The sequence below is a fragment of the Sturnus vulgaris genome, chromosome 30 (assembly GCF_052056855.1).
Source record: "Sturnus vulgaris isolate bStuVul1 chromosome 30, bStuVul1.hap1, whole genome shotgun sequence".
NCBI lineage: Eukaryota > Metazoa > Chordata > Aves > Passeriformes > Sturnidae > Sturnus > Sturnus vulgaris.
In genome coordinates this window covers 858,203-880,405 of record NC_142272.1, presented here as the reverse complement: position 1 = coordinate 880,405, position 22,203 = coordinate 858,203, and the positions used below count along the sequence as shown (strand labels likewise).

The following is a 22,203-nucleotide window of genomic DNA, read 5'->3' as shown; positions in this document are numbered from 1 at the left end:
ACATTGGAGCCCTGACCCCCCCCAAGGGAATGAACACCCCCCATGTGTGGGATCTGGGGAGGGGTCTCACCCCACATTGGAGCCCTGACACCCCCCCCCCATGAGGGAACGAACGCCCCCCGTGTGTGGGATCTGGGGGGCTGAGCCCCCCCAGGGGATTTAGGCCCCACAGAGCCCCTTTGTGTGAATCAAAGCAGCCTCAGAGCCTCGTTAAGCACTAAAGAGGATGAGGGGGCTTAGGGGGATGGGGTGGGGGGGGCTGTGCCAGGGCCCCACTGGCCCGGCCTGACCCCCCCTCACCCCCCCCCCAGCGCCCCCCTCCCCTCCCCCCCGTGCTTTATTCCATGGATCCCAGTGCTGGGGGGTGCCCAGGACACCGTGGGGAGACCCCCCCCCGGTACCTGGGGGGTCTGGGGGGTCCCGGGGGGTCTCCCGGGGGTCTCTCAGGAGCAGGAGGGCTGCAGCTGCCCCTTGTACACGTACTCGAGGGCCGTGGCAATGGTCCTCATGTCCAGCTCGATGCTGCGTGCCCAGTTCTCCACGTCCCCGATCTCCTGCGGGAATTTGGGGAGGGGGCTCATCCCAAGGGGGGGGGGGGTCCCCCCACCCATCCCATTCCCCTGAGACCCTCTGGGTATCCCTGGGACCCTCTGGGTGCTCCTCAAGATCCCCTGCGACCCCCTGGGTGCTGCCTGAGACCCCCAAGGTGTTCCCCAAAACCCCCAGGTGTTCCCCAGGACCCCTCTGGGTGCTGCCCAAGACCCCCTGGGAGTTCCTCAGGACCCCCTGGGTGGTCCAAGACCCCCTAAGAGCTGCCCAGGACCCTCTGGGTGTTGCTCAGAACCCCCTGGAACCCCCTGGGTGCTCCCCAACCACTCCAGCACAAACGCAGGGGGTTGGGGGCTTCATCCCCCTCTCCATTCGTGGGTCTGGGGGCTTCGTCCCTTCCTCCATTCATGGGTCTGGGGGCTTCATTTCACCCTTCATGATCTGGGGACCAAATTTCCCCCTGTATGGGTCTGGGGGCTTCATTCCCTCCCCATATGGGTCTGGGGGCTTCATTCCTCCCCTGGGTCTGGGGGCTTCATTCCCTCCTCCATAGATCTGGGAGCCAAATCTCCCTCCCCATATGGGTCTGGGGGCTTCATTCCCTCCCCCATATGGGTCTGGGGGCTTCATTCCTCCCCATATGGGTCTGGGGGCTTCATTCCCTCTCCCATAGATCTGGGAGCCAAATCTCCCTCCCCATATGGGTCTGGGGGCTTCATCCCTCCCCTGGGTCTGGGAGCCAAATCTCCCTCCCCATATGGGTCTGGGGGCTTCATTCCTCCCCATATGGGTCTGGGGTCTTCATCCCTCCCCATATGGGTCTGGGGTCTTCATTCCTGCCCCATTCCCCCCCACCCAGCGCTCCCCGTACCCCACCTGCTCCCCTCCCGGCTTCTCCTGCCCCTTTCCCCGAGGATCCCCGAGTGCCCCCTCCCCAGGGTGTGTTTTTTGGGGGGGCTGGGACCCCCACCTTGAGGGCCTGGTTGAAATTCTCCACCATGGAGATCCAGTGGCCGGTCTGGCGAGCGAACTGGGCCGCCTGCACCTGCAGCGTCTTCACCTCCTGGTCCAGTTTGCGCTGGTTCACGTAGGCCTGGGCCACCCTGGGGGGGCGACACGGGGGTCACCCGACACCCCCCCAGGGAGGGGGGACCCCCACAAGAGGGAGGAAAGAGGTGGGGAAGGGGTTTGGGGCAGGGAAAAGGGGCTGGGAGGGAATCTGGGGGTAGGGGGTCTTCAGGAAGGGGGATTTGGGGGGGCTGGGGAAGGGGATTTATAGGGGTGGGGGTCTTGAGGATGGGGAGTTTGTGGGGTTGGGGGTGCCTGGAAGGGGATTTGTGGGGTTGGGGGTGCCTGGGAAGGGGATTTATAGGGCTGGGGGTCCTGAGGATGGGGATTTGTGGGGTTGGGGGTTCTGAGGAAGGGGGATTTGTGGGGTTGGGGGTCCCTGGGAAGGGGATTTGGGGGATTGGGGGTTCTGAGCAAGGGGGGTTTGTGGGGCTGGGGGTCCCTGGGAAGGGGGATTTGGGGGGTTGGGGGGGGCTTATGGGGTTGGGGATCCTCGTTGAGGCACTGGGGGTGTCTAAGGGGGCTGGGGGTCCCTGGGAAGGGGGATTTGTGGGGTTGGGGGTCCCTGGGAAGGGGGATTTGGGGGGTTGGGGGTCCCTGGGAAGGGGGATTTGGGGGGTTGGGGACCCTGAGGAGGGGGATTTGTGGGGCTGGGGGGTGTCTATGGGGTTGAGGATCCTCGTTGAGGCACTGGGGGTGTCTGAGGGGATCCCTGGGAAGGGGGATTTGGATTTGTGGGGCTGGGGGTGTCTATGGGGTTGAGGGGTGTCGTCTGAGGGGGGTCTTTGGGGAGGGGGGTTCTGAAGGGGTTGGGGGTCCCTGGGAGGGTGAGGCTGTGGGAAATGGGGGGGTCTGTGGGGTTGGGGGGTCGGTCTATGAAGTTTGGGGTCCATAAGAAGGGGGGTCTGTGGGGTTGGGGGTCTCGGGGAAGGGGGGGGTCAGGCTGCTACATTTACAGCCCCAGGGGGAGTTTGGGGTGCCCAGGGGGTCTTTGAGGGGCTGGGAGTTCCCACACGGGGTTTGGGGTCTCCGGGAGGGGTCTGGGGCTCGGCGGGAGGGGGGTCCCAGAAGGAATCTGGGGGTCCCGGGGGTCGCGGGCTCACCCCACGTTGAGGTGATCGACCAAGGCCTCGGTGAGGCGGGTGGCGGCCGCGATCGCCTCCCTGCGCCGCCGCTCTGCGTGGGGACACACGGGGACAGCGCCGTGAGGGGCGGCGGGACCCCCACCCGGCCTGCGGCACCCCGTGATGTCACCACGATCCTGTGCGACGTCATCACGCTACTGTGTGACGTCACCGCGCGGAGCAGTGACCTCACGGCCCCCCCCCAGCCGCCCCTCAGGGCTCCTCACGCTTCCCGCCCTTTCCCCCACTCTTGACGGACAGCCGCGCCAGCCAATGGGATGCCGTTCTGCGGTGAGTGGCAGCTCCGGCAGCCAATGGGACGCGGAGGGCGGGGTTTGTTGCCATGGGGACGGGGGCGGGGCTCACCCTGCAGCTCGCGCCGCTCGCTCTGCCGGGCCTGGTGCTCCTTCAGCAGCCGGGACAGCATGGCGGCCGCCGCGTCACGTGACACCGCGCGCGTCACGTGACCGGCTACCACGTGACCGAACGTCCCGCCCCCCTCGCCGTGCGTCACCGGCACGTGACCGCCCTGCGGAGAGCCACGTGACCTGGGGTTCTATAGGGGACTGGGGGTCCTATAGGGGACTGAGGGAGTTATGGGGGCTAAAGGGGATTGGGGAGGTTCTATAGGGGACTGAGGGAGTTATGGGGGCTATAGGGGATTGGGGGGCGTCCTATAGGGGATTGGGAGGGTTCTATAGGGGCTGTAGGGGATTGGGGGGGTCCTATAGGGGACTGAGGGAGTTATGGGGGGCTATAGGGGATTGGGAGGGTCCTATAGGGGATTGGGGGGGTCCTATAGGGGCTATAGGGTATTGGGGGATCCTATAGGGGACTGAGGGAGTTATAGGGGCTATAGGGGATTGGGGGGGGTCCTATAGGGGACTGAGGGAGTTATGGGGGCTAAAGGGGATTGGGGGGGTCCTATAGGGGATTGGGGGGGTCCTATAGGGGCTATAGGGTATTGGGGGATCCTATAGGGGACTGAGGGAGTTATAGGGGCTATAGGGGATTGGGGGGGGTCCTATAGGGGACTGAGGGAGTTATGGGGGCTAAAGGGGATTGGGGGGGTTCTATAGGGGATTGGGGGGGCTATAGGGGCTATAGGGTATTGGGGGATCCTATAGGGGACTGAGGGAGTTATAGGGGCTATAGGGGATTGGGAGGGCTCTATAGGGGCTATAGGGGATTGGGGGGGTCCTATAGGGGATTGGGGAGGTCTGTAGGGGATTGGGGGGCTATAGGGGATTGGGAGGGGTCCTATAGGGTCTATAGGGGACTGCGGGATCTATAGGGTCTATAGGGGATTGGGGGATCTGTAGGGGATTGGAAGGGTTCTATAGGGGCTATAGGGGACTGGGGGGGTCTGGAGGGGGCTGTAGGGGATTGGGGAGTTCGCAGGGAATTGGGGGTCCGTGGGGTACTGGGGGTTCTATAGGGGGCTGGGGGGTTATAGGGGACTGGGGGTTCTATAGGGGGCTGGGGGTTCCATAGGGGCCAGGGAGGGGCTGCCGCTGCCAGGAAAAATTCCCGGGAAACGAAAAGAAAAAATTCCCAGGGGAGCCGGAAGAGTGCGCCGGGAAAATTCCCGGGATTCCGAACCCTGGGAGCCGGGAAAAAAAACAAAACAAAAAAATCCGGGATTTATCCTTGTGGGAGCCGCAAAATTCCCGGGATTCCGAACCCTGGGAGCCGGGAAAAAAAACCAAAAAAAACCCCAAAAATCCGGGATTTATCCTTGTGGGAGCCGCAAAATTCCCGGGATTTGGCACCAGGAGAACGGAGAGGATGAGGAGGATGAGGAAGGTCCCGTTATTGCCCTGGATTGGGGAGGATGAGGAAGGCAGAAATGCCGGGATTCAGCCTGGGAGGAAGAGGAGGAGGAGGAGGATGAGGATGATGATGATGATGATGATGAGGAAGGTGCAGCCCGAAGCCGGGAGGGGGTCTCGGGCTCGGCCGCCCCCGCTCTGCCGCTCCCAGTCCCTCCCAGTTCCCTCCCAGTCCCTCCCAGTTCCTCCCAGTTCTCCCCAGTGGATCCCGGAATTCCGGCCGCGGCCGCAGGAATTCGAGTGGGAAACGCGGCCAAAAATAACCCAAAATAACCCAAAAGGACCCAAAATCCCCAAAAAAAACCCCAAAATAACCCAAAAGGACCCGGGAAGGGTAAAAATATCCCGGAGTCACCCCCGGGACCTCGGGAACGGCCCCGGGATTGATCCCAGAGAAATCCTGGGATGGGGAAAATTTGGGATTTATTTCATTTAAATCCTGGGATGGGGAAATTTTGGGATTTATTCCATGGAAATAATGGGATGGGGGAATTTTGGGATTGATCCTGGGATGGATTCCCTCTTTTCCACGTTTTTTTTTTTTTGTTTTTGTTTGTTTGTTTGTTTGTTTGTTTGTTTTTTCTTTGTTTTTTTTTCCCGTTTTGGGGGAATTTCCTTACCCTCTTTTCCACGTTTTTTTTGTTTTTTTTCCCGTTTTTGGGGCATTTCCCTCTCTCTTTTCCACGGTTTTTTTTTGTTTTTTTTCCCGTTTTTGGGGAATTTCCCTCCCTCTTTTCCACGTTTTTTTGTGGTTTTTTTTTCCCCCGTTTTTGGGGCATTTTCCTCCCTCTTTCCGCGGGTCCCGTCCTTCCCTCGGAATTCCCGAATTCCCCATCCCATAAAACCTCGCTCAAAGTCAGATCGGGATTATAAAAAAAAAACCCAAAAAACCCAAAACAAAACCAAAAAAAAAAAAAAAAAAAACAAAAAAAAAAAACAAAAAAAAAAAAAAACCCGCAAAAAAATTCCCGAAAATAAATCCCAAAAATAAACCCTCAAAAGAACCCCCCCAAAACAAAAATCCACGCGGGACCCCCCCGAATCCACCCAGGACCCCCCCAAAATCCCCTCAGGACCCCCCAAATATTCCCAGGACCCCCCCAAATCCCCTCAGGACCCCCCAAAATCCCCTCAGGACCCCCCAAATATTCTCAGGACCCCCCAAAATCCCCTCAAGACCCCTCAAAACCCTCTCAGGACCCCCCCAAATCCCCTCTAGACCCCCCAAAATCCCCTCAGAACTCCCCAAATCTTCTCAGGACCCCCCCAAATTCTCTCAGGACCCCCCCCCAGGACCCCCCAAAATCCTCTCAGGACCCCCCAAATATTCTCAGGACCCCCCCAAATCCCCTCTAGACCCCCCCAAAATCCCCTCAGGACTCCCCAAAACCCTCTCATGACCCCCCAAATCCCCTCTGGACTCCCCAAATATTCCCAGGACCCCCCCAAATTTCTCATGACCCCCCCAAATTTTCTCATGACCCCCCAAAATCCCCTCAGGACTCTCCAAATATTCCCAGGACCCCTCCAAATTTTCTCATGACCCCCCAAATCCCCTCAGGACCCCCCAAAATACGGGGAGGGGAGGGGCCGCGCTGGTTCACACGGCCCCGGCCGAGCTGGAAAATCTCCCGGGATTTGGAGAGGGGATAAAAATAAACCCCGGGAGCTGGAAAATGTGAGCGAGTGTCCCCTCCCCACCCCAAAAATACCCCTGGGGGGGCTGGGGGGGGGGGGCACGGGGGTCGCCACATCGTTAAAATCCCTCCCCTCCCCCCCCCAAAAAAAAAAAAAAAAAAAAAAAAAAAAAAAAAAAAAAAAGTTCCGATTGGGGCTGGGGGTCCCGGCACCGCCCCCTCGGGTTTGGCTCCTCCCCTCTGGGTTTTGGGGTTCGGGAGGGGTCCCTTGGACTTTTAGGATCCCCTAAAACCCCCCTGGAATCCCCCCAGGACCCCCAAAAACCTCGCAGGATCCCCCAAACCCCCCTGGAATCCCCCAAATCCCCCAGAGACCCCCCCAAACCCCCCCTGGAATCCCCCCCAGAGACCCCCCCAAACCTCTCAGGACCCCCCAAACCCCCCTGGAATCCCCCAAATCCCCCAGAGACCCCCCCAAACCCCCCCTGGAATCCCCCCCAGAGACCCCCCCAAACCTCTCAGGACCCCCTAAAACCCCCCTGGAATCCCCCAGAGACCCCCCAAAACCTCTCAGGATCCCCCAAAGCCCCCCTGGAATCCCCCCAGAGACCCCCCCGAAAACCTCTCAGGATCCCCCAAAACCCCCCTGGAATCCCCCCAGAGACCCCCCCCAAAACCTCTCAGCATCCCCCAACTCCCCCCCTCGGAATCCCCCAAATCCCCCAGAGACCCCCCCAAAACCCCCCAAGACTCCCCAGAGACCCCTCCCCAAACTCTTCAGGGCCCCCCAAACCCCTTAGGAACCCCCCCAGGACCCCCCAAAACCCCTCAGGACCCCTCAAACTCCCCCCCCCAAGACCCCTCCAGAACCTCTCAGGATCCCCCAAAACCCCCCCAGACTCAGAATCCTTCAGGGTCCCCCCAAAACCCTCCCCAGGTGCACCCGGGCTCAGCTGGGTGCGATATGGGGCTCAATATCGCGATATGGGGTGCAGTAAATATGATATGGGGTGCAATAACTGATATGGGGCTCAATATCGCGATATGGGGTGCAGTAAATATGATATGGGGTGCAATAACTGATATGGGGTGCAATAACTCTGCTATGGGGTGCAATAACTCTGCTATGGGGTGCAGTATCGCGATATGGGGTGCAGTCTCCGATATAGGGTGCAGTCTCTCCAATACTGGGGTCACTCTCTGCCCTGTTTGGGGTCGCTCCCTGTGGTTTGGGGTCACTCTCTGCCCTATGGGGTCACTCCCTGTGGGGCTCTGTGCCCTATTTGGGGTCACTCCCTGCCCTATAGGGTCACACTTTGCCCTATGGGGTCGCACTTTGCCCTGTGGGGTCACTCTCTATGGGTCTCTGTGCCCTATAGGGTCACTCCCTGAGGTTTGGGGTCACTCCCTGCCCTATGGGGTCACACTTTGCCCTATGGGGTCACTCTCTATGGGGCTCTATAGGGTCACTCCCTGAGGTTTGGGGTCACTCCCTGAGGTTTGGGGTCACTCCCTGCCCTATGGGGCCGCCCCCTGCCCTATAGGGTGGCTCCCCCAGCCCCTCCCCGGGGTGGGGTCTCCGGGGGTTTCCCGGTTCCGCGGGCGGGGCCGGGGCTGAGCCGCCCCCCGGGAGCTCCGCGGCTCCTCCCGCGGGCGGCGGCGCCGCCAGCGCGGGGATGGCGAGCTCCGGCTGCCGGTGGCTACCGTGGCCGGCCCTGTGGCTACCGTGGCCGGCCCTGTGGCTACCGTGGCTGGCCCTGTGGCTACCGACGGCCGCCGCTTTTAACCTGGACGGGAGCAGCCCGGTGCTGAAGGACGGCGAGCGCGGGAGCCTCTTCGGAGCGGCCGTGGCGCTGCACCGGCAGCTGAGCCCCGAGCCCGCGGGGTGGTGAGTGCGGGGCACGGAGGGGGCGAGCGGGGCACGGAGGGGGCGAGCGGGGCACGGAGGGGGCGAGCGGGACACGGAGGGGGCGAGCGGGGCCAGGGGGACACGGAGGGGGCGAGCGGGGCCAGGGGGACACGGAGGGGGCGAGCGGGGCACGGAGGGGGCGAGTGGGACACGGAGGAGGCGAGTGGGACACGGAGGAGGCGAGTGGGACACGGAGGGGGCGAGTGGGACACGGAGGGGGCGAGCGGGGCCAGGGGGACACGGAGGGGGCGAGCGGGGCATGGAGGGGGCGAGCGGGGCCAGGGGGACACGGAGGGGGCGAGCGGGACGCGACCCCCGGGGGGCGAAGGGACGGAGACCCCCGGGAATGGGGGGGAGAGGGGAGCGGAGCTGGGAGCGCCGGGGGGATCCTATGGGCGGGATTTGGGGGATTTGGGGGAATTCTGGGGGTCCTGGTGCTGGGATTTGGGGGGGGGATCCTCTGGACGGGATTTGGGGGATTTGGGGAGTTCCGGGGGGATTCTGTTCCCGGGGTTTGGGGGGATTTTCCGAAGTTCTGGTGGGTCCTATTGCCGGGATTTGGGGGGCATCCTCTGGACGGGATTTGGGGGAGTTCTGGTGGATCCTATAGGATCCTATTGCCGGAGTTTGGGGGATTTTGGGAGTTCCGGGGGGATCCCGTTGCCGGGATTTGGGGGGGTCTGGCGGGACGAAGCCCTGGGGCTGGGGACTCGCGATTCCCCCGGGAATGGGGAGGAAATGGGGCTGAAATGGGGCTGAAATGGGGCTGAAATGGGGCTGAAATGGGGCTGGGGTCTCCGGGAGCCGCGGGAATGGGGAGAGCAGAACCGGGCACTGGGCTGGGGCGGGACCGCGATCCCCGAGCTTTGGGGGCTCGGGAGCTCCGGGAGCCGCGGGGCTGGGGGGGACCGGGACCCCCAGACCCCACCCGGGGGGACCGGGACCCCCAGACCCCACCCGGGGGGACCGGGACCCCCAGACCCCACCGCAGCGCTCTGCGGAGCGGGGGGACGGTGACAGCAGGGACAGCAGGGACAGTGCCAGGCGACAGGGACAGTGCCAGGCGACAGGGACAGTGCCAGGCCGCCTGCGCCGCCCGGGATTATTCAGCATTAGCGGGGGAGGGGGGTCCTGGGGGGGCTCCGGAGCTCTCGGCTGGAGGGACCCCCCCGGCTGGGCCCCCCCCGGGCCGGGCCCTGCGGCGAACGCCCACCCGCGACTGCCGGCCACGGCCCCGTGTCCCCATGTCCCCCCTGTCCCCCCCTGTCCCGATGTCCCCCTGTCCCCCCCGACAGCCCCCGGGGGTCTCAGCCATGGGGACCCCCGGAGCAGGGGGGGTCACATCGCGCTGTCACCCGCGTGTCCCCCCCGCCCCTCGCCCCCCTGGCCTCTCTGTCCCCTCTGTCCCCTCTGTCCCCCCGCCCCTCCCCAGCCCGGTGTCGCCGCTGTCGCCGCGGTGTCGCAGCGCTGCCGCCCGCGCCGCGTTCTTGGCACCGAGGGCGGTTTGGCTGCCGGTGCCCGCTGCAGGTGTCCCCACACTGTCCCCACACTGTCCCCGCTCTGTCCCCTGCCTGTCCCCCGGCTCCCCGGCTGGCTTTGTCGCCCTGTCCCCTCTCAGGGTGCCGTGCCCGGCTCCGTGGGGCACCCGGTGCCTCCGTGTGCTCCCTCCTTTTTTGGACATGTTGCTGCGGGGTTATTTTGAGTGAATTCCAGTTTATTTTTACCGGCTCTGCCTCCCTGCCACCCCCCGGGGCTCCGCCGTGTCCCCGAGGCCACCGCCAGCCCGGGCAGAGCCACCGGGGGTGGCCACAGGGGGTGACCAGTGATGGTGACACCGCGCTGGCCCCACCGGGGAGCGCCCCGTGTCCCCTCCTGGGGGTCAGGGTGGGGGGTCAGGGGTGTCCCGGCCGTGTCCCCTCGTGTCCCCCACGCGTGTCGCGAGCTGTCGGGCCAGCAGCTGCCGGGCCGGGCTGGCCCCGGGGGTGGCACAGCTGCTCGGGGGTGGCACAGCCGCTCGGGGGTCCCGAGATATGGGGGGGGGGGGGGGGGGGTGGGGAGGCTGCCCAGGGGTCCTGCGGGTCACGGAGTCCCCCCTAACGGGGGGGTCCCGCCTCCCCCAGGCTGCTCGTGGGAGCCCCCCAAGCGCTGGCCCTGCCCGGCCAAGGTGCCAACCGCACCGGGGCTCTGTTCGCCTGCCCGCTGAGCCCCGAGCTCTCCGACTGCTGGCGGGTGCCCATCGATGAGGGAGGTGAGCTGGGGGGGCCGGGGGGGGGTCCCTGGGGAGGGGTCCCAGCGGGCCTGACCCCTCCCCGTTCCCCCCACCCCCCCCAGTGGACCCGCAGCGGGAGAGCAAAGAGAACCAGTGGCTCGGGGTCAGCGTCAAGAGCCAAGGGCCCGGCGGAAAGATCGTGGTGAGCGCCGGGGAGTGGCTTGGGGACACCGGCGACACTTTAAAGGGAGGGGTCCCGGCTCGCTGTGACCCCTCCCCCACCCCGGGATGTCCCCCCCTACTCCTCCTCCTCCTCCTCCTCCTCCCCCAGACCTGCGCCCACCGGTACGAGGTGCGGCACCGGGTGCGGCAGCCGCTGGAGACGCGGGACGTGATCGGGCGCTGCTTCGTGCTGAGCCAGGACCTGCGAGTGCGGGACGAGCTGGACGGCGGCGAGTGGAAATTCTGCGAGGGGCGACCACAGGGCCACGAGAGATTCGGGACCTGCCAGCAGGGACTGGCGGCCGCTTTCAGCCCCGACCGCCGCTACGTGCTGCTGGGGGCACCCGGAACCTACAACTGGAAGGGTGAGGGGCGCTGGGACCCCTCCCCAGGGTGGGTTTGGGGGTCTGGGTGGGTGCTCCTTCTCCGAGACCCCGGTACCCGCAACTGGAAGGGTGAGGGGCGTCTGGGTGGGTGTCCCTGCTGGGGGCACCCGGCACCCACAACTGGAAGGGTGAGGGGGCGGCGGGACCCCCTCCCCGGTGGGGGTTTGGGGGTGTGAGGGGTGTGGCACCCAAAATTTGGAGGGTGAAGAGCCCTGGGACCCCTCCCAGGTGTGTGCAGGTGTGCACAGGTGATGCTGGGGCTGGAGCTGAGCTCGCTGCCTCACCAGGGTCCCTCGGTGTCCCCTCGGTGTCCCTGGGTGTCCCCTCACCCTGGGGAGGGGTCCCTGCCCATGGAGTCCGAACTCCCCAGAGCTCGAGGGTCTCGGGAGGGTCCCCACGGTGTCCCCGCTGTCCCCCGTGTCCCCTGGGACCCCCCACACGCTCCCCGCTCGTGGAGCAGCTCAGCCAGAGCTCCCTGGAGCCCTCGGTGTCCCCGGGGGTCCCCTCGGTGTCCCCTCACCCCGGGGGGGGCTCCCTGCCCGTGGAACTCCCCGGATCTCGAGGCTCTCGGGAGGGTCTCGGGGGGGGGGGGGTCTCGGGAGGGTCCCCACGGTGTCCCCGCTGTCCCCCCCGGGCCCCACAGGGACCCTGCGCGTGGAGCAGCTCAACCAGAGCTCGCTGGATCTGCTGCGCCTCGACGCCGGCCCCTTCGAGGCGGGGGGCGAGAAGGACCAGGACCCCTCGCTCATCCCCGTGCCCGCCAACAGCTACTTCGGTACGGGGGGGGGGGCCCGGCCCGGGGGGACCCCCCCTCAACGGCAGCCGCGGCCCCTCCGAGCCCCCCGAGCCCCTCTGACCGCCCCTCCCCCGTGTCTGTCGCGGTCCCAGGGCTGCTCTTTGTGACAAACATTGAGAGCGCCGCCCCCGACCAGAGGGTCTTCCGGACCCCCGAGCCCGGAGAGAGGGTCCCCGGCGCGGCCGCGGACGTGGCGCACAATTCCTACCTGGGTTCGTGCGTGCCACCCGTGTGCCACCCGTGTGCCACCCGTGTGCCACCCGTGTGCCACCCGTGTGCCACCCGTGTGCCACCCGTGTGCCACCCGTGTGCCGTGTGTGACCCTCCCCGTGCCGTGTCGCCATCCCCCACTCCCCCCCAACCCGGGAGGGTCCTGCGGGCACACGCGTGTGACGTCACGCGTGTCCCCACGGCGGGTGTCCCCCTTACACGCGTGTGACGTCACGGGTGTCCCCCTTACACGCGTGTGACGTCACGCGTGTCCCCATGGCGGGTGTCCCCCTTACACGCGTGTGACGTCACGGGTGTCCCCCTTACACGCGTGTGACGTCACGCGTGTCCCCATGGCGGGTGTCCCCCCTGCCCACGTGTGTCACCCTGGACACGCGTGTGGCCTTCCTGGATGTCCCTTTCTCACGTGGGCGCGGGTGTCACCTGTACAGGTGTGTCCCTGACACGCTCAGGTGTCACCTGTACGCTCGTGTCCCCTCCCGGACATAGATACAGCCCCCGTGTCCCCACAGGTGTCCCCCTGCACACACCACCTGTCCCCAGGCGTGTCACCTTGCACACACCTGTCCCCCTGCACACACCTGTCCCCCTGCACACACCTGTCCCCACGCGTGTCCCCTCGCACTCGTGTGGCCGCGTCACCCCCCGCCACTGCACGACCCCTCCCCTCTTGTGTCTGTCACCCCCCCCCCCCCCCCCCGGGCCGTGTCCCCACCCCGGTGTCACCAAACCCTGTCCCCACCGCTGTGTCCCCCATCGCTGTCCCCTCATTTTCATCCCTTCAAATCCTGTGTCCCCTGTCCCTGTGTCCCCAAATTTCTGTGTCCCCTCAAATTCTGTGTCCCCAAATTTCTGTGTCCCCTCAAATCCTGTGTCCCCTGTCCCTGTGTCCCCAAATCTCCGTGTCCCCAGTCCCTGTCCCCTGTCCCCCATTCCTGTCCCCTCTCCGTGTCCTCCTCCCTTGTCCCCAATCTCTGTCCCTTGTCCCCGTCCCGTGTCCTGTCGCTGTGCCAGGGCTGTGTTGGGGGCACTGCCAGGCTTTGGGGGGGGGGGGGTCTCAGAGCTTTGGGGAGGGGTCCCAGAGCTTTGGGGGGGTCTCAGAGCTTTTTTGGGGGGGTCTCAGAGTTTTGGGGGGGTCTCAGAGCTTTTTTGGGGGGGTCCCAGAGCCTGGCGTGTCCCCACCCCCGCCCGTGTCCCCGCTTGTCCCCGGTGATGTTTTTGCATGGGGGGGGTGCATGGATTGTGAGGGGGGGGGCTGGAGCCTGGCTGGGGGCTCGGGGGAGCTTTGGGGGGGCTTTGGGGGGGCTTTGGGGGGCTGCTCACGGCAATCACTGCATGTGGGGAGGGGGCTCTGCTCTGGGTTTTGCTGCTCTGGCCCCCGAATTCTGCCATTTCCCCCCCAAGATCTGCGCAGGGCTGCACCTCACCCGATTCCCACAAGAATCCCCCATTTCCCCCAATCCCAGGAGGAAATTCCCCCCAATCCCCCGAAGAGAATTCCCCCATTTCCCCCCAATTCCCACCAGGACAATTCCCCCATTTCCCCCATTCTGCCCCATTTCTTCCCCATTCCCACCAGGAGAATTCCAGGACTGGGGGTGACCGGGCTGTCCCCAAACCCCGCGGTGTCCCCGTGTCCCCAATTCCCGGTGTCCCCGCAGGGTTCTCGGTGGTTCCGGGGATGGTTCTGGGTGGTTCCAGGGCTGTCCCCAGTCCCCGGTGTCCCCAATCCCCGGTGTCCCCGCAGGGTTCTGGGTGGTTCCAGGGCTGTCCCCAATCCCCGGTGTCCCCAATCCCCGGTGTCCCCGCAGGGTTCTGGGTGGTTCCAGGGCTGTCCCCAGTCCCCAGTCCCCGGTGTCCCCAATCCCCGGTGTCCCCAATCCCCGGTGTCCCCAATCCCCGGTGTCCCCGCAGGGTTCTCGGTGGTTCCGGGGGTGGTTCTGGGTGGTTCCAGGGCTGTCCCCAGTCCCCGGTGTCCCGGTGTCCCCAATCCCCGGTGTCCCCAATCCCCGGTGTCCCCGCAGGGTTCTCGGTGGACTCCGGGGCGGGGCTGACGCGTCCCCATCAGTTGAGTTTTGTCACCGGCGCCCCCCGCGCCAACCACACGGGCGCTGTTGTCATCCTGCGTCGCGACAGCGCCAATCGCCTGGTGGCCGAGGCCGTGCTGGCCGGACACCAACTGACCTCGGCCTTCGGCCACGCTGTGGCCGTGCTGGACCTCAACAGCGACGGGTGCGTTTGGGGGGGACACCCCGGGGTCACCCCTGTCACTGTGGGGCACCTCAGTGTCACCCCTGTCACTGTGGGACACCTCGGGGTCACCTTTGTCACTGTGGGACACCTCAGGGTCACCTTTGTCACTGTGGGTCACCCCGGGGTCACCTTTGTCACTGTGGGACATCTCAGTGTCACCCCTGTCACTGTGGGACACCCCGGGGTCACCTTTGTCACTGTGGGTCACCCCGGGGTCACCTGCAGGGATGCCGAGCCCCAAAATCCCGGGGAGACCCCCATGGGTACCACCCACCCCTGGGATCCCCCAGTCCCCTCCAAACCCCTGAACCCACCAAAACCCCAGAGTCTCCCCCAAATCCCTGAGGCCCCCAAAACCCCTGAACCCCCCAAATCCCGTTCAGATCCCCCCATGCAGATCCCACCCCAAGACCCCCTACCCCCAGAACCCCCCCAAACCCCCTGAACCCCCCAAACCCCTGAACCCCCCCAAACCTCTGAGCCCCCCAAATCCCTGAATCCCCCAAAACCCCAGAGTCTCCCCCAAACCCCTGAGCACCCCCCAAACCCCAGAGCCCCCCAAAACCCCAGAGCCCCCCAAAACCCCTGACCCCCCCAAACCCCTGAAACCCCCAAATCCCGTTCAGATCGCCCCATGCAGATCCCACCCCAAGACCCCCTATCCCCAGAACCCCCCCCAAAACCCCTGAACCCCCAAAACCCCTGAACCCCCCAAACCCCTGAACCCCCCCAAAACCCCCTGAACCCCCCCCAAAACCCCTGAACCCCCCAAACCCCTGAGTCCCCCCAAACCCCTGAACCCCCAAACTCCTCCGCCCCCCGCCATTGCCGGGAGGATCCATCCCCGCTGCAGGGGGGTGTGTGTGTGTGTGTGTGTGTGTGTGTGTGACAGATCCGTGTGTCCCCCCCCTCAGCTGGATGGACCTGGCCGTGGGGGCCCCCCACTTTTTCGAGCGGCAGGAGGAGATCGGGGGGGCCGTGTACGTTTACATCAACCCGGGGGGGCTCTGGGACAGCGCCACCCCCCTGAGGCTGAACGGCTCCCGCGGCTCCGGCTTCGGGACAGCGCTCGGCTCGGCCGGGGACCTCAACAGGGACGGCTTCGAGGGTGAGGGGCTCCGGGGGGGGGTCTGGGGAGGATTTGGGGGAGTTTAGGGGGGTCTGAGGGGGATTTGGGGGCGATTTTGGGTCTGGGGGTGGACCTAAACCATGATGGGTTCGAGGGTGAGGGGCTCTGGGGGGGTCTGGGGGGGGTCTGAGGGGGATTTGGGGGAGTTTAGGGGGGTCTGAGGGGATTTGGGGGCGATTTGGGTCTGGGGGTGGACCTAAACCATGATGGGTTCGAGGGTGAGGGGCTCTGGGGGGGGGTCTGGGGGGGGTCTGAGGGGGATTTGGGGGAGTTTAGGGGGGGTCTGAGGGGGATTTGAGGAGGGTCTGAGAGGGATTTGGGGTCTAGGGATGGACCTAAACCATTATGGGTTCGAGGGTGAGGGGCTCTGGGGGGGGTCTGAGGGGGATTTGGGGGGATTTTGGGGGGTCTGAGGGGGATTTGGGGGCGATTTGGGTCTGGGGATGGACCTAAACCACGATGGGTTTGAGGGTGAGGGGGTCTGGGTGGATTTGGGGGAGGTCTGAGGGGGATTTGGGGGAGTTTAGGGGGGTCTGGGGGGGATTTGGGGGCGATTTGGGGTCTGGGGATGGACCTAAACCATGACGGCTTCGAGGGCGATGGGGTCTTGGGGGGGATTTTGGGGGGATTTGGGGTCTGGAGATGGACCCCAAGTGTGATGGATTTGAGGGTGAGGGGGCTTGGGGGGGTTTTGGGAGGGCTTTGGGGGGGATTTGGGGTCTCCACGGGCTGGGCATGGTGGAATTGCAGAGCTCGACCATGACAGAATTTGGGGGTGAGGGGCTTTGGGGGGACTTGGGGATTTTTTTGGGGGGGTTTCCAAGATCAGGGGATGGCTCCATGGGGGCACCTGACCCACGGCACAATCGAGCCCGGGGGGCTCAGGGGCTTTTCGGGGTCCTGCCGGTGCCACCTGGGGGGGGGGGGGGGGGGCTGCACCCCAAGGGGGTCCCTGGGGAGGGTCTGACCCCCCAAAATCCCCCCAAAATCCCCCCCAAATCCCCCCTTTTCCCCCCCAGACCTGGCCGTGGGGGCCCCTTTTGACGGCGCGGGCAAAGTTTTCATTTACCACGGCAGCGCCCTGGGCATCGTCACCAGCCCGGCACAGGTGAGGGGTCCCGGGGGGGGTCCCGGGGGGTCCCTCGGGGGTCCCTCGGGGGTCCCGGGTCACCCAGAGCCGCCCCCTGCCCAGGTGCTGGACGGGGAGGCCGTGGGGGTCTCTGCCTTTGGGTACTCGCTGTCGGGGGGGCTGGACGTGGATGGGAACCTGTACCCCGACCTGCTCGTGGGGTCCCTGTCGGACACCGTGGTGCTCTACAGGTGAGACCCCCAAACCCCTGAGCGACCCCCCCAGCCCTGGGACCCCCCAGAACCCCCCAATTCCTGAGAATCCCAAATCCCTGGGGACCCCCAAATCCCTGGGGACCCCCCCATTCCTGGGACTCTCCCATCTCCCAGGACCCCCCATCCCCGAGTCCCACCCCCCAATTCATGGGAATTCCCATTCCCGGGGACCCCCAAATCCCTCAAGAACCCCCCCCAGCCCCGAGTCCTCCCCACTCCTGGACACCCCCAAATCCCTCAGGACCCCCAAATCCCTCAGGACCCCCCACCCCTGGGAACTCCCATTCCCGGGGACCCCCTTCCCCCCTTTCGGGGGTCCCCCCCGGGGCTGGGGGTGCACTCAGGAGTGGGGGGGCTCCCCCCGGGACCCCCATGTCCCCCCCCCAGGGCTCGGCCGGTGGTTCACGTGTCCCGGAACGTTTCGCTGCTGCCGCCCCACATCGACCTGGAGCAGAGCAACTGTCGCGACCAGGAGGGCGTCTGGTGGGTGGCACCGTGTCCCCTCCCCCCCCGTGTCCCCCCCCCCCGTGTCCCCCCTCCGTGTCCCCCTCCGTGTCCCCTCTGTGTCCCCCCGTGTCCCCTCTGTGTCCCACATGTCCCCCCCCCCCGTGTCCCCCCCCGTGTCCCCCCTCCGTGTCCCCCCCTCCCGTGTCCCCCCCCGTGTCCCCCCCGTGTCCCCCCTCCGTGTCCCCCCAGGTGTCCCCTCTGTGTCCCCCCGCCGTGTCCCCCCACCGTGTCCCCTCTGTGTCCCCCCCCCCCGTGTCCCCCTCTGTGTCCCCCACCCGTGGGACTGGCGGGACCCCCCCCCGGTGACCCCGTGTCCCCCCCTGGTGACCCCGTGTCCCCCCCCGTGTCCCCCCTGGTGACCCCGTGTCCCCCCCGTGTCCCCCCAGCGTGGAGGTCCGAGCGTGTTTCAGCTACACGGCGAGTCCGGCCAGCTACAGCCCCCGGCTCGGTGAGTGCCCCCCGAGACTGGGGGGACCCCGGGATATGGGGGGGACCCCGAGGGACCCCGGGATATGGGGGTCTCAGTCCTGGGGGTCCTGAGCCCTGGGGGTCCCCTCCATCCCTGAACATCCCCCCCATCCCTGGGCCCTCCCAGGACCCCTCATCCCTTGGGGACCCCCCAGCCCTGAACTGCCCCCATCCCCAGCACCCCAATTCCCGAGCACCCCAATTCCCGAGCACCCCCATCCCCAGGAGTCCCGATCCCCTGGGGTGCCCCCCCCCCCATCCTCTGGGGTCCCTCCCGTATCCCCAGTGACCCCCCCGTGCCCAGTGCCCCCTAGTGCCCCCCCAGTGACCCCCCCCGTGCCCAGTGCCCCCCAGTGCCCCCCCATGCCCCCCCCGTGCCCAGTGCCCCCCAGTGCCCCCCAGTGACCCCCCCCGTGCCCAGTGCCCCCCAGTGCCCCCCCAGTGCCCCCCCAGTGACCCCCCCAGTGACCCCCCCGTGCCCCCCAGAGCTGCAGTTCGTGCTGGAGGGGGACTCGGAGCGGCCCAGGCGGGGGCAGCCCCCCCGGGGCTCCTTCCTGGGCCGGGGTCCCTCCGAGCCCGAGCACCGAACCTCGGGGAGCCTCGAGCTGCGGGGACAGCGCGAGCGGCGCTGCGTGAGCGACACCTTCCGGCTGCGCGTGCGTGCTTCGGCCTCACCCTCCTCACCCTCCTCATCTTCATCCTTCTCACCTTCCTCATCCTCATCCTCATCCTCACCTTCCGGCTGCGCGTGCGTGCTTCGGCCTCACCCTCCTCATCCTCCTCATCCTCACCTTCCTCATCTTCACCTTCCTCATCCTCACCTTCCGGCTGCGCGTGCGTGCTTCGGCCTCACCCTCCTCACCCTCCTCATCATCACCATCCTCATCATCACCTTCCTCATCCTCACCTTCCGGCTGCGCGTGCGTGCTTCGGCCTCACCCTCCTCATCCTCCTCATCCTCCTCACCCTCCTCATCATCACCCTCCTCATCCTTATCCTCACCTTCCGGCTGCGCGTGCGTGCTTCGGCCTCACCCTCCTCATCATCACCCTCCTCATCATCACCCTCCTCATCCTCATCCTCCTCACCTTCCTCATCCTCACCTTCCGGCTGCGCGTGCGTGCTTCGGCCTCACCCTCCTCACCCTCCTCATCCTCACCCTCCTCATCCTCCTCATCCTCATCTTCATCCTCATCCTCACCTTCCTTATCCTCACCTTCTGGCTGCGCGTGCGTGCTTCGGCCTCATCCTCCTCACCCTCGTCCTCATCCTCATCCCCATTAAGCCTCCTCCTCTTCCTCACCCTCCTCAGCCTCAGCTCTGTCCTCATCCCCATCTTCATCCTCCTCCTCCTCCTCCTCCCTGTCCCCACTGTCCCCCCTCCCCCCCAGGTGTGCCAGCACCTCCCCTGTCCCCGAGTGCCGCCCTGACCTTCCTCCCCCCCTCCTCCTCCTCCCCGTCGTTCCCGTGCAGGATGACATCCGGGACAAGCTGCGTCCTGTCACTGTCACCTTGGCCTACGCCATCGGGGGGGCCCGGGGGTGGCACCGGGGGGGCCCGGGGGACAGCGCTGCCACCTCTGTCACCTGTGCTGAGCCCGCGCCAGCCCAGCACGCACCGCGCCGAGGTGGGACCTGTGTGCCACCTGTGTGTCACCTGTGTCACCTGTGTGTCACCTGTGACATCTGTGTGTCACCTGTGTGCCACCTGTGTGTCACCTGTACCAGCTGTGCGTCACCTGTGTGTCACCTGTGCCACCTGTGTGTCACCTGTGCCACCTGTGTGCCACCTGTGTGCCACCTGTGTGTCACCTGTACCAGCTGTGTGTCACCTGTGTGCCACCTGTGCCATCTGTGTGTCACCTGTGTGTCACCTGTACCAGCTGTGTGTCACCTGTGTCACCTGTGCCACCTGTGTGTCACCTGTACCAGCTGTGTGTCACCTGTGTCACCTGTGCCACCTGTGTGCCACCTGTGTCACCTGTGTGTCACCTGTGTCCCCTCTGTGTGTCACCTGTGTGCCACCTGTGTCACCTGTGCCACCTGTGTCCCCTCTGTGTGTCACCTGTGTGCCACCTGTGTCACCTGTGCCACCTGTGTGTCACCTGTGTCACCTCTGTGTCACCTGTACCAGCTGTGTGTCACCTGTGTGCCATCTGTGTGTCACCTGTGTCCCCTCTGTGTCACCTGTGTGTCACCTGTGTGTCACCTGTGTCACTTCTGTGTCACCTGTACCAGTTGTGTGTCACCTGTGTGTCCCCTCTGTGTCACTTCTGTGTCACCTGTGTGTCACCTGTGTGTCACCTGTGTCACTTCTGTGTCACCTGTACCAGTTGTGTGTCACCTGTGTGTCCCCTCTGTGTCACTTCTGTGTCACCTGTACCAGTTGTGTGTCACCTGTGTGTCCCCTCTGTGTCACCTGTGTGTCACCTGTGTCACTTCTGTGTCACCTGTACCAGTTGTGTGTCACCTGTGTGTCCCCTCTGTGTCACCTGTGTCACCTCCGTGTCCTCCTGTGTCCCCCCATCCCCGTTTGGGACACCGGCAGTGTCACTTGTTGTCTCTCCGTGTGTCCTCCCGTCTGTCCCCGTGTCCCCCCCGATGTCCCCTGGTGACACCTGGAGTGTCGCCCTCATTCCCGCATTGTCCCCGTGTCCCCCGTGTCCCCCCGTGTCCCCCCAGGTGCATTTCCTGCGCCAGGGCTGCGGCGATGACAAAATCTGCCAGAGCCACCTGGAGCTGCGGCCGCGCTTCTGCGCCCGCCTGGGCGACAGCGACTTCCTGCCCCTGCCCAGGTGAGGGGACAGCGGCCACCTCCGCGTCCCCAGCGGCCACCTCGGTGTCCCCAGCACCCCCCGGGGGCGAGGCTGGCACGGCCACCTCACCGTGGGTGATCGGGGATGTCCCCAAGGCTGGCACTGCCACCTCCCCCCGAGTGACGGGGATGTCCCCAAGGCTCTCACAGGGACAAGGCTGGCACTGCCACCTTCACCCTGAGGGATCAGGATTGTCCCCAAGGCAGTGGCAGGGGAGGGAATGGCACTGTCACCTTTACCCTGAGGGTCAGGGATGTCCCCAAGGGTCTCACAGGGACAAGGCTGGCACTGCCACCTCTCTCTGAGTGACAGGGATGTCCCCAAGGGAGTCACAGGGGGAGAGGATGGCACTGTCACCTTCACCCTGAGGGATCAGGGATGTCCCCAAGGCTGGCACTGCCACCTCCCCCTGAGTGACACGGATGTCCCCAAGGGGTCTCACAGGGGAGAGGATGGCACTGCCACCTTCACCCCGAGTGACAGGGATGTCCCCAAGGGAGTCACAGGGGCGAGGATGGCACTGCCACCACTCTGTGAGTGACAGGGATGTCCCCAAGGCTGGCACTGCCACCTCCCCCCGAGTGACAGAGATGTCCCCAAGGCTCTCACGGTGGCTCTGCCCGCAGGGACGAGGATGGCACTGCCATCTTTGCCATCAGTGACCAGAAGGACGTGGCCCTGGAGGTGCAGGTGACCAACGAGCCCTCGGACCCCTCGGAGCCGCAGAGGGACGGGGACGATGCCCACCAGGCCCTGCTGGTGGCCACCTTCCCCCGGAGCTGCCCTACGCTGCCCTGCGGCCCGACGAGACCGGGACAGGGGTGGGGGACAGCGGGGACAAGGGGGGGACAGGGGGGGATGAGGGGGATGAGGGGGGACAGGGGGGGGGACACGGGGGACAGCGGGGACAGGGGGCATGGGGGGATCGGGGGGGACAGGGGGGAGACAAGGGGGATGGAATTGGGGATGTAGGGTGGGGTCAGTCCTGGGGGTCTGGGATGGGTCTGGGGGTTCTGGGGTGGTCCTGGGTCAGAGGGATGGGGTCAGTCCTGGGGGTGCAGAACAATGGGGAAGGTCCTGAGGGTCTGGGGGCTCTGGGCTGGGGTCACTTTGGGGGTTTTGGGGGCTCTGGGGTGGGGTCACCCCGGGGTCACTCTGGGGGTTTTGGGGGCTCTGGGGTGGGGTGACTTTGGGGGTCACCCCGGGGTTTTGGGGGCTCTGGGTTGGGGTCACCCCGGGGTCACTCTGGGGGTTTTGGGGGCTCTGGGGTGGGGTCACCCCGGGGTCACTCTGGGGGTTTTGGGGGCTCTGTGTTGGGGTCACTCCGGGGGTCACTCTGGGGGTTTTGGGGGCTCTGGGGTGGGGTCACCCCGGGGTTTTGGGGGCTCTGGGGTTGGGGTCACTCCAGGGGTCACTCTGGGGGTTTTGGGGGCTCTGGGGTGGGGTCACTTTGGGGGTTTTGGGGGCTCTGGGTTGGGGTCACCCCGGGTCACTCTGGGGGTTTTGGGGGGTCTGGGGTGGGGTCACTCAGCCCTGTCCCCCCCCCCAGGACAAGGTGCTGTGCTTGGCCAACCAGAACGGCTCCAGGGTGGAGTGCGAGCTGGGGAACCCCCTCAAACGCGGGGCCCAGGTGGGCGCAGCCCCCTCCCCAACCCCCCCCCCCCCCGACCCCTCCCCTGCTCCCCCGCCCCCCCCCCAGCGCTCACCTGCGCGCCCCCAGGTGA

The 22,203-nt window shown here is 65.6% G+C and overlaps 2 protein-coding genes across 2 annotated transcripts in view; one reads left to right on the top strand and one right to left on the bottom strand.

The window, feature by feature from the left end:
- Window positions 1–306: 306 nt before the first annotated feature.
- BLOC1S1 (biogenesis of lysosomal organelles complex 1 subunit 1) lies at window positions 307–3,220 on the bottom strand. Its single transcript, XM_088180840.1, has 4 exons — window positions 3,108–3,220; window positions 2,721–2,793; window positions 1,520–1,652; window positions 307–554 (listed from the first exon to the last, which is right to left on the bottom strand). The coding sequence occupies exons 1-4, from the start codon at window positions 3,166–3,168 to the stop codon at window positions 444–446; spliced, it is 378 nt and encodes a 125-aa protein (XP_088036966.1). The 5' UTR covers window positions 3,169–3,220; the 3' UTR covers window positions 307–443.
- A 3,836-nt stretch (window positions 3,221–7,056) lies between these two features.
- The window catches only part of ITGA7 (integrin subunit alpha 7), a 19,667-nt gene continuing 4,520 nt past the window's right edge, over window positions 7,057–22,203 (top strand). Inside the window, 19 exon segments of the mRNA XM_088180619.1 lie at window positions 7,057–8,098; window positions 10,240–10,367; window positions 10,451–10,530; window positions 10,660–10,915; window positions 11,580–11,711; window positions 11,825–11,944; window positions 13,988–14,195; window positions 15,131–15,324; window positions 16,365–16,453; window positions 16,538–16,665; window positions 17,077–17,172; window positions 17,583–17,644; window positions 18,151–18,320; window positions 19,138–19,199; window positions 19,201–19,291; window positions 20,346–20,458; window positions 21,106–21,245; window positions 21,248–21,300; window positions 22,011–22,109. Of these exon segments, the coding sequence (XP_088036745.1) occupies window positions 7,887–8,098; window positions 10,240–10,367; window positions 10,451–10,530; window positions 10,660–10,915; window positions 11,580–11,711; window positions 11,825–11,944; window positions 13,988–14,195; window positions 15,131–15,324; window positions 16,365–16,453; window positions 16,538–16,665; window positions 17,077–17,172; window positions 17,583–17,644; window positions 18,151–18,320; window positions 19,138–19,199; window positions 19,201–19,291; window positions 20,346–20,458; window positions 21,106–21,245; window positions 21,248–21,300; window positions 22,011–22,109 (2,433 nt within the window). The 5' untranslated portion in view covers window positions 7,057–7,886.

Coding starts and splice junctions, on each gene's coding strand:
- BLOC1S1 (XM_088180840.1), bottom strand. CDS start 3,168: ATGCTGTCCCGGCTGCTGAAGGAGCACCAGGCCCGGCAGAGCGAGCGG. Junction 2,794..3,107: donor CGAGCGGCGCGAGCTGCAGG/GTGAGCCCCGCC, acceptor GTCCCCACGCAG/AGCGGCGGCGCAGGGAGGCG. Junction 1,653..2,720: donor GTCGATCACCTCAACGTGGG/GTGAGCCCGCGA, acceptor TCGCCCCCCCAG/GGTGGCCCAGGCCTACGTGA.